General features: G+C 48.7%; 1 protein-coding gene across 1 annotated transcript in view; it reads left to right on the plus strand.

Moving 5' to 3' along the window:
* Positions 1–18,182, plus strand: part of KDM2B (lysine demethylase 2B) — a 61,259-nt gene that overhangs the window by 37,547 nt on the left and 5,530 nt on the right. The window contains 8 exon segments of the mRNA XM_087705508.1: positions 1,622–1,708; positions 8,803–9,027; positions 9,798–9,941; positions 10,485–10,571; positions 12,588–12,863; positions 14,407–14,445; positions 15,383–16,062; positions 16,695–16,858. Coding sequence (XP_087561634.1) covers positions 1,622–1,708; positions 8,803–9,027; positions 9,798–9,941; positions 10,485–10,571; positions 12,588–12,863; positions 14,407–14,445; positions 15,383–16,062; positions 16,695–16,858 — 1,702 coding nt within the window.

Raw genomic sequence — 18,182 nt, forward strand, 5'->3', positions numbered from 1 at the left:
CCAGCTTCTGCCAACCTAGCAGTTCGAAAGCACGTAAAAAATGCAAGTAGAAAAATAGGAACCATCTTTGGTGGGAAGGGAACAGCGTTCCATGCGCCTTCGGTGTTGAGTCATGCCGGCCACATGACCACGGAGACGTCTTCGGACAGCGCTGGCTCTCTGGCTTCGAAACGGAGATGAGCAGCGACCCCTAGAGCCGGGAACGCCTAGCATATATTACTTTACTTTTAGAAGAGAATAAATCTCTCATTTCCTTCAGGACTGAAAGTGGTACAGTCCTCTCACAAATGAACCTTTTAACGGTGACATTTAGGATTTAAGCAGGAATTAGCAACCCTGAACATTCACGTTTGACATGCAGTACAAATATTTAAAATTGCGAATTAGGAGGTTGCACACAGAGAGGGGAAGATCGGTCACCCAAAAGTTTTAATCCTTTTGTTTTTATTATGCATTTTTAAAAAATCTATACCTGGTCATCCTTTTTCTTTTATTTTCTTCTTTTGCATTTCAATTTTTTTTTCCAAAGAAAAGGTTATACGGTGCAATAATGCACCCAGGGGTTTGAAATTTAATAATTGGAAAAATTGAAATCTGTAAAACTTTTCTTTCAGGGAAATAAAATGCAGGGTTTGTTTTCTCTCCCTCTGGAAAATGCAGAGGACCCTTAAATTAATTTTTAGGGTGGGAGTGGGATACATACCATTCCCCGAGGCTGGTGCAGCAGGGGCTCCCCAATTTAGGAGATGACCCCCAATTTCCTGGCTTTGCAGTAATTTTTTAATTTATGGGGAAAAGCCTCAAGAGCATCTCTTCCAGCCGTGTTAGATGGTTGTTGTACAGGAATCCTTGTGACTCCAATTCACACAATACACCGAGCCCAGTTAAATTCTAAAGTACATGTAAATTCTAAAGTACTTGTATACTGTGGCTTTTTAATGTTAGTGTTAAAATAGAACAAGCTGAATATATTGGAAGGTAATAGAAGTACACCGAAGGGAGGAGTTGAGTGAAAGAAGAAGGAGGGTGGAGAGGGTGAGAGAGAGGAGGAGGAGAAAGAAGGGAGGGAATGGATTAAGAGAGGGAGTGATAGAGGGAGAGGGGAAATAGGTAGTAGAGGGGTATGTAAGAAGGAAGAATGAAAGTTGGAGGGGGTTGAAAGAGGGTGTATGGTGGGCCAAGAAGGTATATTGGGTTTGTATTGTAGGGGGCATTTTCTATATAAGTGAGGGCTGTGTTTATTACTCAATGTTACATCCCCCGGTTATGCACAGTAAACATGTGATTGTATAGAATGAAACGGAAATAAAAATATTATGCTGAAAAAAAGGAATCCTTGTGACTCCAATTCACACAATACACCGAGCCCAGTTAAAACACCTTGATTTTCTTAGCGTGGGACGACTGGCCCAAATAGGCTTTGTGGTGGGTTTATGGAAGAAGCTGACATGGCTGGATCCCCGTCCCCCCCACATGCAACCTTAACAAGCCATGGTTTATGAAGCCCGATAGGTTTTTTTTTTTAACGAAGCCTAAAATGCCGGCGGTTGTGTGAAATCGGCCCTTGCAAAGATCCTGATATTTCCTTTTATTTCCCCCACTTATTTTCCTTTGGAAACAGAACATCCTGAAGGAACATGCAGAAGATGACCAGAATCTGGCCATAACTGGGATCCCCGTGGTATCCTGGCCTAAGAAAAACGCAAAGGTAGGCCATCCTGGTTTATTTCAATCTTTAAGTCACTACTGGGTTTTTTTTGCAAAGAGATTCCCTCCCCCACCCGAAATAGAGAGAGTTTTTTTTCCCCTTCCAAGGTTTTTTATTTTTTTGGCATAATTTCAACCCTCGGTTTTTATTTTATTTTTTTAAGTTCCCTTTGCCAGTCCGTGGTGCCCCATGCGACATTATTTCCCCCCCTTCCCAAATCGCCCCTTCCACGTAGAGAAATCTCATGGCTTTAAGCGTGTGGGGCTTGTTGCTTTAAATGCTGTGCCTTGAAGTGCGCAATAATGGTGGGGCACTCAGCCACCAGGTTCAAGGTTTCGCCAAAAGGGAGGGAAGTGCTCCAAAGGTGGGGGGGATTGTGAGTTATTGCACGGTTTGATTGATTGTTTGTGGGTGGGGGTGGGGGGGTGGGGGGAAGAGCCCCCCCCCCCCCCCCGGCATCCTTCGGTCTCTCCAAGCTGCAGAAGCAAAGTATGTTTGTTTTTGGTTTCTTTTGGCACGCGTGCAAAAACATTTCATATTTTTAAAAGCATGCAAAAAACCCCTATTTTAAAAAGCATGCAAAAAAACCATATTTTAAAAAGCGTGCAGAAAATTCACAGTTTAAAAAGCATGCAAAAAACCCCCATATTTTAAAAAGCATGCAGAAAATCCATATTTTAAAAAGCATGCAGAAAATCCATATTTTAAAAAGCATGCAAAAAATTCATATTTTAAAAAGCATACAAAACATTTCAGATTTTAAAAAAGCATGCAAAAACATTTCAGATTTTAAAAAGCATGCAAAAAATTCACATTTTAAACAGCGTGCAAAAAACCCCCATATTTTAAAAAGCATGCAGAAAATCCATATTTTAAAAAGCATGCAAAAAAATTCATATTTTAAAAAGCATGCAAAGACATTTCATATTTTAAAAAGCATGCAAAAAACCAATATTTTAAAAAGCATGGGAAAAAATTCATATTTTAAAAAGCATGCAAAGACATTTCATATTTTAAAAAGCATGCAAAAAACCCATATTTTAAAAAGCATGGGGAAAAATATCACATTTTAAAAAGCACTCAAAAACATTTCATATTTTTTTTAAAAAATATTCTCATCTCCCAGCAGCATGGCAGGGCCGGTGTTTCTGTGTGTGTTCACCCCCCCCCCCCCCCGCGCCCTGAAAGCTGCTTCCGTTGACAATTTTGTGGGTGGGCACCAAACACGCATTGCAAAATCTCCCTCCCGTGCCAGTACAAGGACTTCAACCCTCCCTGCCGCACCAGGAAGGGAGCTTTGCAAGTCCCCCCCCCCCTTTGAACAGGTCTGGCAGGCGTCCCTCTCCTCCTGCAGAGACCCTCCCTCTGCTCCCCCCCTCCTCAGCTCTGCCCCTGCCTCCCTGCCTCCCTCCCCCAAATTGGGCAGCCAATGGAGAGCGTGTCTTTTGTTCCACTCCGGGGTTAGCTTGCCATAGGCAGCTGAGATAGCTCAGCCTCTTCCTGGTACCTTGGAGGCTCATGCATATGGAGGAGGGCTTTCTCCGCTCTTCCTCCTCCTCCTCCTCCTCCTCCTGGGGGGCAAGGGAGAGAGGGAAGGAGCGCCACTGAAGGCCAGACAGCCCGGTTAGAGCCCTTCTCCCCCCACCCCACCCCACTCCCGCTGCCAGCCATGCCAGGCCGGCCCTCGCTGGGCTCCCCGTGAGAGATGGCCATGTCAGCCAGCCCCGATGAGGAAGACTACGACTCCTCGGAGCAGGAGCAGGTGGTGTCTGTGTGTGTGTGTGTGTGTGTGTGTTTGTGTTTGTGTGCATGGGGTGGGTGTGCAGGCGTGCAATCCATGCATGGATGGCGGTGGGTGGGTGGGTCTGTCTGTCTGCCTTTTTTTTTTAAAATGTTTTTAATGGTAGGCAAAGTTTGCACCCTGCAAGTCTCTTTCCACCCCGTCCCCGTTTTGCAGGGGCTGTAAGAAGGCGGGAGGTGGGGGGGGTCTTCCTCTCCGAGGGGGAGGCGGGGGGGGGCAGGGCAAGGAAATGGGGTGGGGGTGGGGGAGATCTTGCGAAGCCAGCATCCGGCCTGGCCTGCCGCCTTCTTCCCCCTTCTTGAGGCTGGGTGGGAAACACGGTGTCCTTTGGCTGGAATAAAGGAAGGGGGGAAGGAGAGGGAGGAAGGGGGGAAAAAAGGAAGGAGAGAAAAAAAGAAAAGAGGAGGAAAGAAAAGAGAGTGAGGGTGGGAGGGGAGGGAGGGAGGAGAGGAAGAAAGGGAGGAGGGAGGGAAGGAAGGAAAGAAAGAAAGGAAAGAAAGTGAGGATGGGAGGAAGGGAGGAGAGAAAGAAAGGGGGGAGAGAGAGAAGAAAGGAAGGAAGGGGAGAAAGGAAAGAAAGAAAGAGGAAAGAAAGAGGGTGGGAGGAAAGAAGGAAGGGGAGGAAGAAAGCGAGGGAGGGAGGGAAGAAAAGGGAGAAAGGAAAGAAAGAGGAAAGAGAGGGAAAGAAAGAGTGAGGGTGGGAGGAAGGAAGGAGAGAAAGAAAGGGAGGAGGGAGTGGAGAAAGGAAAGAAGAGGAGAAAGGAAAGAAAGAAAGAGAAAAGAAAGAGAGGGTGGGAGGAAAGAAGGAAGGGGAGAAAGAAAGCGAGGAGGGAGGGAAGAAAAGGGAGAAAGGAAAGAAAGAGGAAAGAAAGGGAAAGAAAGAATGAGGGTGGGAGGAAAGAAGGAAGGGGAGAAAGAAAGCGAGGAGGGAGGGAAGAAAAGGGAGAAAGGAAAGAAAGAGGAAAGAGGGAAAGAAAGTGCGGGTGGGAGGAAGGAAGGAGAGAAAGAAAGGGAGGAGGGAGTGGAGAAAGGAAGGAAGAGGAGAAAGGAAAGAAAGAAAGAAAAAAAAGAAAGAGGGTGGGAGGAAAGAAGGAAGGAGAGAAAGAAAGCGAGGGAGGGAGGGAAGAAAAGGGAGAAAGGAAAGAAAGGAAAGAAAGAGGAAAGAAAGAGTGAGGGTGGGAGGAGAGAAGGAGAGAAAGAAAGGGAGGAGGGAGTGGAGAAAGGAAGGAAGAGGAGAAAGGAAAGGAGAGAAAGAAAGAGTGAGGGTGGGAGAAAGGAAGGGAGGGGAGAAAGGAAAGAGAGAAAGAAAAAAGATAGAATGAGGAAGGAAGGAAGGGTGAGGGGCATAGGGGGTCTTCGAAAGACAATTGAACTGTAGTTTTTTTTCCCCTTTATTCTTTTCGGAAAACAGAGATTGTTTTGACTTTGCTTTGCAGGAGATTTTTAACTGAAATCTTTGGTTTTTCCCCTTCTTTAATCAGAGGGGCAGGAAGTCAGGGTGGGCTCTGGAGATTGAACGGGGAGGGGTGCTTGTTGTGTGTGTGACAGCTCCCTTATCCCCCCCCCCCCCCATGGAAGACTTAATCCCATCAAGATAGAGAATTGATTCTGTGTCCTGTTTACAGTAAATGCAAGAAAACCCCTGGGTCATCTTAAAAGGGCTTGTATAATGTGGGCAGGGGGGAGAAAGGACCCCCCCACCCCAACTGAGACCAGAGTCAAAAAAAAAATTGGAAGCTATTAGGATTTACCAATTTAAATTTGCACTAGTATTTAGAAGTGGAAAAAAGAAACCAATATCAAGAAAAAAATATTCTTAACCCTGCTTCACCCAGAAGTGTAATTTTTTTAACCTGGCCCTATTTAACAAATATCTCCAATTTGTTTCCGGTATCCAACTGAAAATACATATTTCTTAATTCCTTAATTTGCTGCGTCTTCTTTTGTAACTTTCCCTTATCTATTATTTCCTTAATCTGCTTTTTTAACCTTTATCCAGGGCAACGACTTGGCTTTGTTTATATTTTGTCTTGTAGGTTTTGTTGGTTGAGTTAAAAACACCAAACAGTATTACTTTTTTAAAAAAACATTCTCATTTTTTAAGGCTTGTTTTCACCACCTAAAATCAGTTGGGTTGAGATGGGTAGCAGTAGAAATTAATTTATTTTTAAAAAGTAAATGAATAAGGTGAAATCTCCTTTATGTCAGCATCTTGGAAGGGGAATTTCTGTACTCCTAGAATGTATTTTTTCTTTCTTTTGAAAAACAAAATTATTCCTTGTGGTCATTGTTTTAAATTAAGAGACTGGGCATATGAAGCCAGTCTCGGTTCTGAGGTTAAATGTTGGGCCTTGTCAAAGATTTTTTAATTATCTTTTTTTAATTGATCCGTTTGGGGTCTGGACTTAGAACTGGGGAAACCTGTCAAAAGAAGCTTAAAAGTGTAAAAAAAACCAGCTGCTGAAAAACCCATTACTATTTTTTTTTACTATCTGTTTTCTGTAGCTGATCTGGACATGAAATTTTCCAGGCGGACCTCCCAGTGATAATCTGTTTTATTTATTTGCTCAATTCCATGACTCCCAACTCCAGGCCACATCCACGAAACAACAAACAGCGTAGCAAAATGGAAACAACAGAAAAAAAGCAAAAGCCGAACATTAATTTTTAGAAACCCGATTTTGCTAAAACGAAAGTTTTTTACAGGGTCGGAAGTTTGCTGAAATTATAAATTTAATGAATTTATATGCCGCCCAATCCCGAAGGACTCCGGGCGGCTAACAAAATACAGGACTAAAAAGATAAAAAGTTAAAAATAAGGAAAGAGAAAAACAGATTAAAAAGCAACAAATCATACACTCAATCTAGGTGGGGGCTGGACCTCATTCCTGAGGTCAACAGCCCGGGGCCTGCCGGAATAGCCAGGTTTTAGTGGCTTCTCGGAAGGCCGAGAGAGTGGGGAGGGTCCGGATCTCTGCGGGTAGATCGTTCCACAGGGTCGGAGCAGCTACAGAGAAGGCCCTGCCCTGAGGAGTCGCCAGCCGGCATTGTCCGGTCGACGGCACCCGGAGAAGGCCCATCCTGTGAGATCTTATCGGCTGTTGGGAGGTATGCGGCAGGAGGCGGTCTCGCAGATATCCGGGTCCTAGGCCATGTAGGGCTTTAAAGGTGATAACCAGCACCTTGAAGCGCGTTCGGAGACCGATAGGGAGCCCAGTGCAGCTCGCGGAGGATAGGTGTAACATGAGTGTATCTAGGTACACCGGATATCGCTCGTGCGGCTGCATTCTGCACCAATTGTAGTCTCCGAACACTCTTCAGGGGCAGCCCCATGTAGAGCGCGTTACAGTAATCAGGCCTTGAGGTGACGAGGGCGTGAGTGACCATTCGAAGTGCCTCCCGGTCCAGGTAGGGCCGCAACTGGTGCACCAGGCGAACCTGGGCAAAAGCCCCCCTGGTCACAGCTGACAGATGATGTTCTAGTGTCAGCTGTGAGTCCAGGAGGACACCCAAGTTGCGGACCCTCTCTGAGGGGTGTAAGATTTCATCCCCCAGGCTAAGGGATGGAATATCTGGACTGTCCTTGGGGGGCAACATCCATAGCCACTCGGTCTTGTCAGGATTGAGTGCAAGCTTGTGTGCTAAATCTCATTGAGGTCCATCAGCAAACACTTACTCCAAATGGAACAGAAGAAATCAAATGTGCAAATTGTTGATATTTCCCTCCCTCCCTCTTATTTATTGTTTACTAACTTTTGCCTAATTCTCGCCTATGGAATAAACCGCTAATGCTAAGCATAAACTATTAATTGCAAGCCACAACCAACTCTTTTCTTCCTCCTATTTTCCTCACAACAACCCTGTGGAGGACGGTTCCACCACAAAACCGCGCTCGACTAAACTGCGTCCGACTAAACCGCGTTGCTGACATCATCAACAGGGCGACAACAGCGCGGAGACAGAAGCACGCTGTAAACCCTAAACCTAAAATTAACCCCTAAACCTAACCCCCCTAAACCTAATCCTAACCCTAACCCTAACCTAACCCTTAACCTAACCCTAAACCTAAACCTAACCCTTAACCTAACCCTAATCCTAACCCTAACCCTAAACCGAACCCTAAACCGAACCCTAAACCTAACCCTTACCTTAAGTTGAATCGGCTTGCTTTCAAAGCGCTATTTAAAGCGCCCTTCTTTCTCCGCGCTGGCTGTTGTCGCCCTGTTGATGACGTCAGCGACGCGGTTTAATCGGGCGCAGCTTAGTCGAGCGCGGTTTTGACGGGTCACGGTGGGGGACGGGAGAGCTGGCTAAAAGTCACTTTCATCCCTAAGGCAAAACTAGAACTCGCCGTCTTCTGGGGATTGGCCCAAAATCATCGAGCCAACTTTCATGCCAAAGGTGGAACTAGAATTCCCCATCTCCTGGCGATTGGCCCAAAGTCACCCAGCCGGCTTTCATAACTAAGGCGGAACTAGAAATCACAATCTCCTGGCGATTGGCCCAAAGTCACCTAGCTGGTTTTCATAGTTAAGGGGGAACTAGAAGTCACTGTCTCCTGGTGATTGGCTCAAAGCCACCCAGCCGGCTTTCATAACTAAGGCAGAACTAGAACTCACAATCTTCTGGCGATTGGCCTAAAGTCCCTTAGCTGGTTTTCATAGTTAAGGGGGAACTAGAATTCCCCACCTCCTGGTGATTGACCCAAAGTCACCCAGCCAGCTTTTATAACTAAAGTGGAATTAGAACTCACAATCTCCTGGTGATTGGTCCAAAGTCCCCCAGCCGGCCTTCATAGCTAAGGGGGAACTAGAACTCACTGTCCCCTGGTTTCTAACCTGATGTGTTAACCATTGAGAGGCTTCCTCCTCCTTGTTACAACCAGTTTGTGAGATGTTTTTAACCCTCCCTTGTGTGTGAATCCTTTCCAAGTGGACTCGCCATGAATTCTTTACGGTTACTCCCCCCCCCCCCTTCCCGGGCGTCTTCCGTGGCGTTAGGCCTTGGGTCCCTCTGGCTGAGTTTGTACAACGACGAAGCCGGGAAGCTTTTCTTACTGACCGGCCTCTGTCGCCTGCCTCTCTTTAATCGCATTTTGTGGTTTACCGTATCATTCCCAACGCGGAGTAGCTGCCACTTTCGGCTTGCAGAAAGAGGAACCTGTGACCAAAGTTTATCGTAAGCCGTAACGTCTGCTTCGTTATCGGCCCCGAATGGCAGCGGCTTCACAACAGCCAGAAGTTATGGTGGGTGGTCAGCCTTTAACGACCCCGCCGTCTCTCTCTCTTTCCCAGAACCGGGCAGTCGGGCGTCCCAAGGGGAAGCTGGGCCCTTCCTCGGCCGTGAAGCTTGCAGCGAACCGGACGACTGCAGGCGCGCGTCGGAGGAGGACGCGATGTCGCAAGTGCGAGGCCTGCCTGAGGACAGAGTGCGGCGAATGTCACTTCTGCAAGGACATGAAGAAGTTTGGGGGGCCTGGCCGCATGAAGCAGTCCTGCATTATGAGGCAGTGCATAGCGGTAAGCGCCATTGGGGTTCGCCATTGGGTGGGAAATCGGGATCGGCTCCAGGACAGGGGAGATACGAGCTGAGCCCCTTCGCGACTTGTGGACTTCAGCTCCCAGAATTCCTCAGTTAGCCATGCGGCCTGGTGGACTTCAACTCCCAGAATTATTCAGTTAGCCATGGGGCCTGGTGGACTTCAACTCCCAGAATTCCCCAGCTAGCCATGCGGCCTGGTGGACTTCAACTCCCAGAATTCCTCAGTTAGCCATGCGGCCTGGTGGACTTCAACTCCCAGAATTCCCCAGCCAGCCATGCGGCCTGGTGGACTTCAACTCCCAGAATTCCCCAGCCAGCCATGCGGCCTGGTGGACTTCAACTCCCAGAATTCCCCAGCCAGCCATGCGGCCTGGTAGACTTCAACTCCCAGAATTCCCCAGCCAGCCATGCGGCCTGGTGGACTTCAACTCCCAGAATTCCTCAGCCAGCCATGAGGCCTGGTGGACTTCAGCTCCCAGAATTCCTCAGTTAGCCATGTGGCCTGGTGGACTTCAGCTCCCAGAATTCCTCAGTTAGCCATGCGGCCTGGTGGACTTCAACTCCCAGAATTCCTCAGCCAGCCATGCAGGCTTGTGGACTGGCTGAGCATAAGTGGTTGAGGAATTCTGGGAGTTGAAGTCCAGGGATCATAACGTTGCCAAGCTTGCTCCAGGCCGAAGCATTCCTTGTCTGCTCCAGTCGTGTTTGCTGCCATTTCCGATCCTCTGACCCGTTCCTTCGTCCGCAGCCGGTGCTGCCTCACACCGCTGTGTGCTTGGTGTGCGGAGAAGCAGGGAAGGAAGACACGGTGGAGGAGGAAGAGAGCAAATTTAACCTGATGCTTATGGAGTGCTCCATCTGCAACGAAATTATCCACCCCGGGTGCCTTAAGGTAAGGACGGGAGCCTTCTGGGACTTATTCCAGGGGGTCCTCGACTTACGACTACAACTGAGCCCGGGATTTCCACCGCTAAGCGAGTTTTGGCCCTTCTGGCCACGGTTGTTAAACAAATCACCTGCAGTTGATCGTTGAGTGAGCCGGTTGTTAAGTGAATCGTTGGCTTTGCTTGGCAGAAGGTCACAAGAGCAGATCGAGTGACCTCCGGGGCACTGCAGCCGTCATAAATACGAGTCGGTTTGCCAAGTGTCCGAATTTTGATCACGTCCCCATGTGTGTGTGTGAATGAAGGCCATATAACTCACTGTTTTTTAGTGCCGTTGCAACTCCGGACCGTCACTAAACGAATCGTCGTAAGTCGAGGGCTGCCTGTCATGGGTTTCTCTGGGAGGGAGATGGGAAGTTTGTAAACGGGATGAATGAATAGAATAGGAATAGGAACCCCTGCCTGTGTAAACAAAAATTTCTCTTGTCGTCTGTTTTCCTCTCTCTCTCTCTACCTGTCTTTCTCTCTCTCCCCCTTTCCCCCTCTCTCAGGTGCGGGAATCGGACGGCGTGGTGAACGAGGAGCTTCCGAATTGTTGGGAATGTCCCAAGTGCAACCATGCTGGGAAAACGGGGAAAGTGAGTTTTACAGCAATGATGGGGATTGCCCGGGGGGGGGGAAAAGAAACAAACATTCCTTTTTCATGCATTTTTCATGTCAACTGAGTCTCTCTCGACCTCAAAGTATGACCTTTTTTTAACAATTGGGCAGTTGGACGGACACCCACACACCCCGGGCGCAGATCTTTAACGAAAGGGCCCCGAGGTCGTTGATGATGCCAGAACTTTGAAATGAAATTACAATATATGTGTGTGTCTGTGTGTGTTGTATTTATGCTGATAAATAAATAAAGGGAGACTAGTATAGATCTATTTCAAGCTATTTAGCTCTCATCAGCTAGCCATACCCTAATTACATATAGATATAGATATATCATCTATATCTATCTATCTATCTATCTATCTATCTATCTATCTATCTATCTATCTATCTATCTATCTATCTATCTATCTATCTATCTAAATATCTAAATATCTATCTAAATATCTATGTTGTATTTGTGCTGATAAATAAAGGGAGACTAGTATAGATCTATTTCAAGCTATTTAGCTCTCATCAGCTAGCCATACCCTAATTACATATAGATATAGATATATCATCTATATCTATCTATCTATCTATCTATCTATCTATCTATCTATCTATCTATCTATCTATCTATCTATCTATCTAAATATCTAAATATGTTGTATTTGTGCTGATAAATAAAGGGAGACTAGTATAGATCTATTTCAAGCTATTTAGCTCTCATCAGCTAGCCATACCCTTACTGGGATTCGAACCTGGGCTGTATTACATATTAGGCAGATGTGTTAACCACTAAGCCACAGGCTCTCCTCCGTTATCAGCTTGAGCCAGGGAGAAAGGTATATATTTAAAGTCACAACCCCTGGTATGCCCAAATATGGGAGGAAGTTCACTGCTTCCATTCTCTGTCCATCGGCTCGTCACAAGAGACCATCCAGACAGAAACCCAACCCAAATGTAACAAAGGCAACAGTAAAAATATTGGGTTTCTGTCTGGATGGTCTCTTGTGATGAGCCGATGGACAGAGAATGGAAGCAGTGAACTTCCTCCCATATTTGAGCATACATATGTGTGTGTGTGTGTGTGTGTATGTATATACATATATACACATACACACACACACAAACACACACAAACACACACACACATATATAAAACAAAGGCAACATTAAAAAAAATGGCTTTCTGCCTGGATGGCTCCCAGAGTGAACCGATAGACAGAAAAGGGAAGCAGTATGCTCCCTCCCATATATATATATATATAAAAGCTTGTCTCGAAAGATATTGGGACTTCCAGCACTTGAAATCTGATAAGGAGATTTTGAGAAAGAGGGCCGGTCTATTTTGTTACTTATTTAGAGAATTTATATGGCCAGCTACTTACTTTGAGTGACTCCAGGAACCTCACGCAACATTAAAAAAAAACCAGAGTCCGTTTAGTGACCATTCACAAAGTTCCAATGGAACTGGATAAATAGGACATTGGAATATTTTTTTCCACATGGCTGTTCAGCATCCCAGGATCAACCTTCAAAAATTGGCAGCTGACTCACACTTACGACGGTTGCAGCCTCCCAGGGATCCCCCCTGTGGCCTTACTCCCAAGTCGACCCCTGTTCTTTAGCTGTTTCCCTTCGTCTCGCAACTCTGCGCATGCGCCCACTGGGAACAGGCTCCAGCTGTTCTTCTGCCTCACTGATGTCTGACTCCGAAGGCAGCTGATAACTGTCGGACGGCTCTGGCCCCCTCTCTGCCTCCGACACAGATCCCTCCTCAGAGCCTTCCCCAGACTCCAGGACTGGCCCAGGTTCCTCCCCAACCCTCCTCACTGCCCGAATGTGCCGCCAGTTCAGCTGGCAGGCCACAACAGTTCCCTCCTGTAATGTATGAACGAGACAATGTTCCCCCCTGTTTAGCGAGAGACTCGACCCTTTCTGGGAGATGGGAGAGAGAGAAAAAAAAGGCATAAGATATAAAGTTTGCTTGTGTGTTTTGTCTCTCTCTGGCGTACAAGCAAAAGCGGGGCCCTGGGTTCAAATACGCCTCCAACCTGCCGGGGTCTTTGCTGAAAGAGCAGAAGATCAACCGAGAGAGCAAGGAAGTTGTCCCCGAGGCCCCCAAGAGGAAAGTCGAGTGCGAGGAATCGCCCCGCAAGAAATCCGACGAGCGGCCCCCGAAGCCGCCCCCGGACCCTCTCGTGTGGAAGAAGTCCTCGGAGGCAGCCCACCTGCGCCGCAAGCGGAAATTCGAGAAACCCCAGGAGCCAGCCATGAGGAAGCGGGTAAGACTGGGGAATCCCCGTTTCCCCCTTGGGTGTTTGGGATGAATAGCAATAGCAATAGCAGTTAGACTTATATACCGCTTCATAGGGCTTTCAGCCCTCTCTAAGCGGTTTTACAGAGTCAGCATATTGCCCCCAACAACAATCTGGGTCCTCATTTTACCCACCTCGGAAGGATGGAAGGGCTGAGTCAACCTTGAGCCGGTGAGATTTGAACCGCCGAACTGCAGAACTGCAGTCAGCTGAAGTAGCCTGCAGTGCTGCATTTAACTACTGCGCCACCTCGGCTCATGAAAAGGCAGGAGAAGGTGCCTCTTTAGAAGAAGCAGGGTACAAGGGGGAGGGATCAGCAATTGGGACCCCCCTAGTAAAAATGGTCACTGTCTTGCCCCTCCCTATAAGCCACGATCCTTTCCTCCAACTTGCAAAGTCGTGTCCGACCCATCGCGGCCCCATGGACAAGGTTCCTCCAGGCCTTCCTGTCCTCCACCATCCTCTGGAGTCCATTGAAGCTCACGCCGGCTGCTTCGGTGACTCCATCTAGCCACCTCCTTCTCCGTCGTCCCCTTCTTCTTCTTTTGCCCTCCATCGTTCCCAGCACGAGGCTCTTCTCCAGGGAGTCCTTCCTTTTAATTTCCTGGCTACACATTTGCAGAGATGGATGAATCTAAAAAAATTCCTAGCCACCTGTCAGTCCTGCCTCAACTTGAACCTCTAAGCAAGAAAGATCCTGGATTCCATTTGTTTACTAAAGGAATACAATATAGCAAAGCCAGATCTGAAATTCGCGCGCCAAAACTCGCTCTTAGGCACTTCCTATTGCTGGTTTCCCCCGCACTGTCCTATCAATTTCAGAGGAGATGCTTTTTGAAACGGTCAAGCGGCCCTGGGGCTGCCTTCTTACTGGGAAGTGACCTTGAAGGACATTGCTTTCACTTTCCCCCAATTGCCCCCTCTCCCTTTCACCCACCACCAATTCTAGCACATCTGAAAGGGACCAGGTGGGAGAGGTTTACATGTGTGTTTCTAAACTAGCCCAATGGGACCTGATGGCTCAGTGGCTAAGACGCTGAGCTTGTTGATCAGAAAGGTCGGCGGTTCGGCAATTCGAATCCCTAGCGCTCGCATAATGGAGTGAGCTCCCGTGATTCGTCCCAGCTTCTGCCAACCGAGCAGTTCGAAAGCAGGTGAAAAATGCAAGTAGAAAAATAGGAACCACCTTTGGTGGGAAGGGAACAGCGTTCCGTGCGCCTTTCGGTGTTGAGTCACGCCAGCCACGTGACCACGGAGACGTCTTCGGACAGCGCTGGCTCTTCAGCTTTGAAACGGAGATGAGCACCGCCCCCTAGAGTCGGGAACGGCCAGCACAGATGTGCGAGGGGAACCTTTACCTTTAAACTAGCCAGCCATCTAGGGTAGTGTTTCGTAACCTCTGTAACTTTAAGCTTGGCCAGGTTTTAATTCCCAGAATTCCCCCAGGCGACACGTGGGAAGAGTGACGTCTAATAAATAAAATACACATTTTCCTTCCTTCCTTCCGTAGCTAAAACTGGGGAAAGAAGAGAAGCTGTTCAGGAAAAAGGTAATTTCTTCATCTGTATGGATTTCTCCCGCCCCCTCCCTCCTCCCCCAATCTTCCCTAGGGGTCAGCAGTGATTTATACAAGAAGTCCTCAACTTGCAACAGTGACTGTGATGGCACTGAAAAACGTGACTTCTTAATGTTAAAAATTTGTGATTAAAATTCGGGCTCTTGCCAAGGTTGTGATGTCCCAGGGTCACGTGATCCTATTTTGTGAACCCTGTGGCGGGCCAGGTCAATGGGGAAACCAGATCCAACGAACAACCGTGTTACTAACTGGACGCCCGCGGCGATTCACTTAACAACATTGGCAGGGAAGGTGATCAAATGGGCCGAAACTCACTTAACAAATGTTTCGCTCAGCAACAGAACTTGTTGGGCTCGACTGTGGCCGATAGCCGAGGGCTATCTGCGTCCCTCTTGACTTGACTTGACTTGACGCCTCTTCACCCATCGTGGGTATAGGCGACTTCCATGGAAATTTGACGCCACTGTTACGGCGATCCATGGAAGCTGTTTCGGCTGGATATACCCAAGGGGATGCCAATCCCAAGGGTCGACAGAGCCCGATTGGTGGGAACGGGGGGCACCACGTGAAGGCCGGGTTGTCGTTTGATAGTTGAGAGGGTTTGCAATAAGCGTTGCAATGTATATTTTGCGCATCAACTTGGGAACTTTGAGAGGGGTGGACTTCAACTCCCAGAATTCCCCAGCCCTCCAGCGGTGGTTTAGCGCCAGTGGTGGGACTCATTTACCTTCCTTACCGCTTTGCTCACAAGCACCTCCTCCTGGGCATGTGCATTACGTCAGGGTGGGTGGGTGGGCGGAGCTTCCCGCAGCTGCCGCTACCAGTTTGTCCGTACCGGTGCGAACCGGCTGAATCTCGCTTCGTTGATGGATTCTCTCCTTTGATATCCGGGTCTCTTCCTCCTTTCTAGAGGCGCTCGTGGAAGACCCCCGATGACCGGGTGGCTGCCCTCAAGCCCCTGCGGCGCTTCAAGCAAGAAGGGGGAGAGGTCTTCCCGGAGGAAGCTCCCAAAACCAAGGAGAGCGACCAGTCGCGTTCGAGCTCGCCCACCGCGGGGCCGAGTTCGGAAGGCGCCGAGTCCCGGGAGAAAAAGAAACTCAAGATCCGCCGGAAAGCTCGCCTGCCCAACAAAGAGCTGAGCAAGGAACTGAGCAAGGAGCTCAACCAGGAGATCCAGAAGACCGAGAACAGCCTGGCCAACGAGGACCACCAACCCATCAAATCGGAGCCGGAGAGTGAGAACGAGGAGGCCAAGCACCACCTGGGCCCGGAGCAGCTGCACCCGCTCACCAAGGGCTTCAACGGGACGCCGCAGGAACTCCGCCACCCGTTCATCTCCAACCTCCGCGGCAGCACCCCCACCCCCAGGGCCATCGCCCGCCCCCCTCCTTCCCTCTCGCCCCCCAAGTGCATGCAGATGGAGCGGCACGTGGTGCGGCCGCCCCCCATCAGCCCCCCGCCCGACTCGCTCCTGCTGGACGATGGGGCGGCCCACGTGATGCAGAGGGAGGTGTGGATGGCTGTCTTCGGCTACCTCCGGCCCAGGGAACTCTGCGTCTGTATGAGGGTCTGTCGGACCTGGAATCGGTGGTAAGGAATAGGGGAGGCCTCTATTAGGAACCGGGGTGGTGGTGGGTGGGATTGGGAGTCCCTTACTGGGAAGATCAGAGGACCCCTTAGGAACTGGAGGGCAGGACCCTGATCAGGATTAAGAGAGGCGGGAATTCATTGGGGTTTGGAAAACATGGGCATTATTCTTTTTGGGGGGGGGGCTTTTACGGGAGTTTATTGCAATATAAAACACAAAAGATGAGATAAAGATGAGAAAGGAAAGGGGGAAAGAGTCTAAAATAAAAAGAAAGAGAAGATTCTTTTCGTTGCCGTAGAATACAAAATGCGGTTGCAACCTCAAAATTCAGACGCTTGGCAACTGGCATGAACTTATGACGGTTGCAGTGTGTTTCCCGCGATCCCGTTTTGCGACCTCCTGACAAGGGGGAAGCCGAATTCCCTCAACAATCGGGTTACTAACTTTTATCAGCAGCGATTCACTTAGCAACGTAGGCAAAGGAAGTCGTAAAGCCGGGCAAGACCCACTTTGTAAATGTCTCGCTCCACAGCAGGAACGTTGGGCTCTGTTGAGGTCATCGTAAGCCTAGCAACACTTGTATTTCAAGCCTTGTATTTCTTTCTGAGATGCGGTCTTCTCTGCTCTCCTCCAGGTGCTGCGATAAACGGCTGTGGACCAAAATAGACCTCAACCATTGCAAATCCATCACTCCCCTAATGCTGAGCGGTATCATCCGAAGGCAGCCGGTCACACTGGATCTGAGCTGGACAAACATCTCGAAAAAGCAGCTGAGCTGGTTGATCACCCGGCTTCCAGGTAGCTCCCACCTTAGCAATAGCAATAGCAGTTAGACTTATATACCGCTTCATAGGGCTTTCAGCCCTCTCTAAGCGGTTTACAGAGTCAGCATATTGCCCCCAACAACAATCCGGGTCCTCATTTTACCCACCTCGGAAGGATGGCAGGCTGAGTCAACCTTGAGCCGGTGAGATTTGAACAGCCGAACTGCAGAACTGCAGTCAGCTGAAGTAGCCTGCAGTGCTGCTTTTAACCACTGCGCCACCTCGGCTCATGGATAGCGATTTCTCTGTCAACCCAGAAACCATCCCCCCACCCCATCCCGGGCACCTTCAAGGCTGCCGCAGTGGAGATACCTTGAGCTGTGGGAACGGCAGTGGGGGAGGCAAAGATAGCTGGGGGAAATGTAGCCAAAACAAAATTCTTTCCTCTTGAGAACCAAGGACATTCTCACCAGGTGCCAAGGGGGTGGGATTCCAGCGTTCCAAACAGCATCCAAAAGTAAATCAAGAGTCCGAGGCAAATCATTCCTCAAAATTCCAATTTTATTAGTTTTCCCCACCCAGTTGAAAGTTCAAGATCTTGCACCCCCCCACACACACACACCCACAAGTCCACCCCATAGTCCAATCTCCCAGTGCCATGCTGGCAGTTTCAACCCATCCAATTCCAGTCAGACACAGAGGTTCAAAGACAAAGGACGACCTTGGCTTTCTAGAAAGAATGTTGTTATGGCTACGCCTCATCTCACTCCGTACAATCCCCCCTCCCGTTTTCCCACCGTAGAAAATGCAGAGTAGAATAATGGAAAGTGTGTGGCAGGCCTGACATGGGATCTGTGACCAATGACCCTTGGACTGTGACCTGATTGGACCATGTGATGGATTTCCAGCCCTCTCTAATAGCAATAGCAATAGCAGTTAGACTTATATACCGCTTCATAGGGCTTTCAGCCCTCTCTAAGCGGTTTACAGAGACAACATATCGCCCCCAACAACAATCCGGGTCCTCATTTTACCCACCTCGGAAGGATGGAAGGCTGAGTCAACCCTGAGCCGGTGAGATTTGAACAGCCGAACTGCAGAACTGCAGTCAGCTGAAGTAGCCTGCAGTGCTGCATTTAACCACTGCGCCACCTCAGCTCTTTCTAAGCGGTTTACAGAGTCAGCCTCTTGCCCCCAACAATCTGGGTCCTCATTTTACCCACCTCGGAAGGACGGAAAGCTGAGTCAACCTTGAGCCAGTCAGGATCGAACTGCTGGCAGTTGGCAGAGTTAGTCTGCAATACTGCATTCTAAGAGGGAGGGAGGGAGGAAGGGCAATAGCACTTAAGACTTATATA

Source organism: Thamnophis sirtalis, unplaced genomic scaffold (genome assembly GCF_051295495.1).
Source record: "Thamnophis sirtalis isolate CommonGarterSnake01/CBP01778 unplaced genomic scaffold, rThaSir2_p1.2 scaffold_2, whole genome shotgun sequence".
Classification (NCBI taxonomy): domain Eukaryota; kingdom Metazoa; phylum Chordata; class Lepidosauria; order Squamata; family Natricidae; genus Thamnophis; species Thamnophis sirtalis.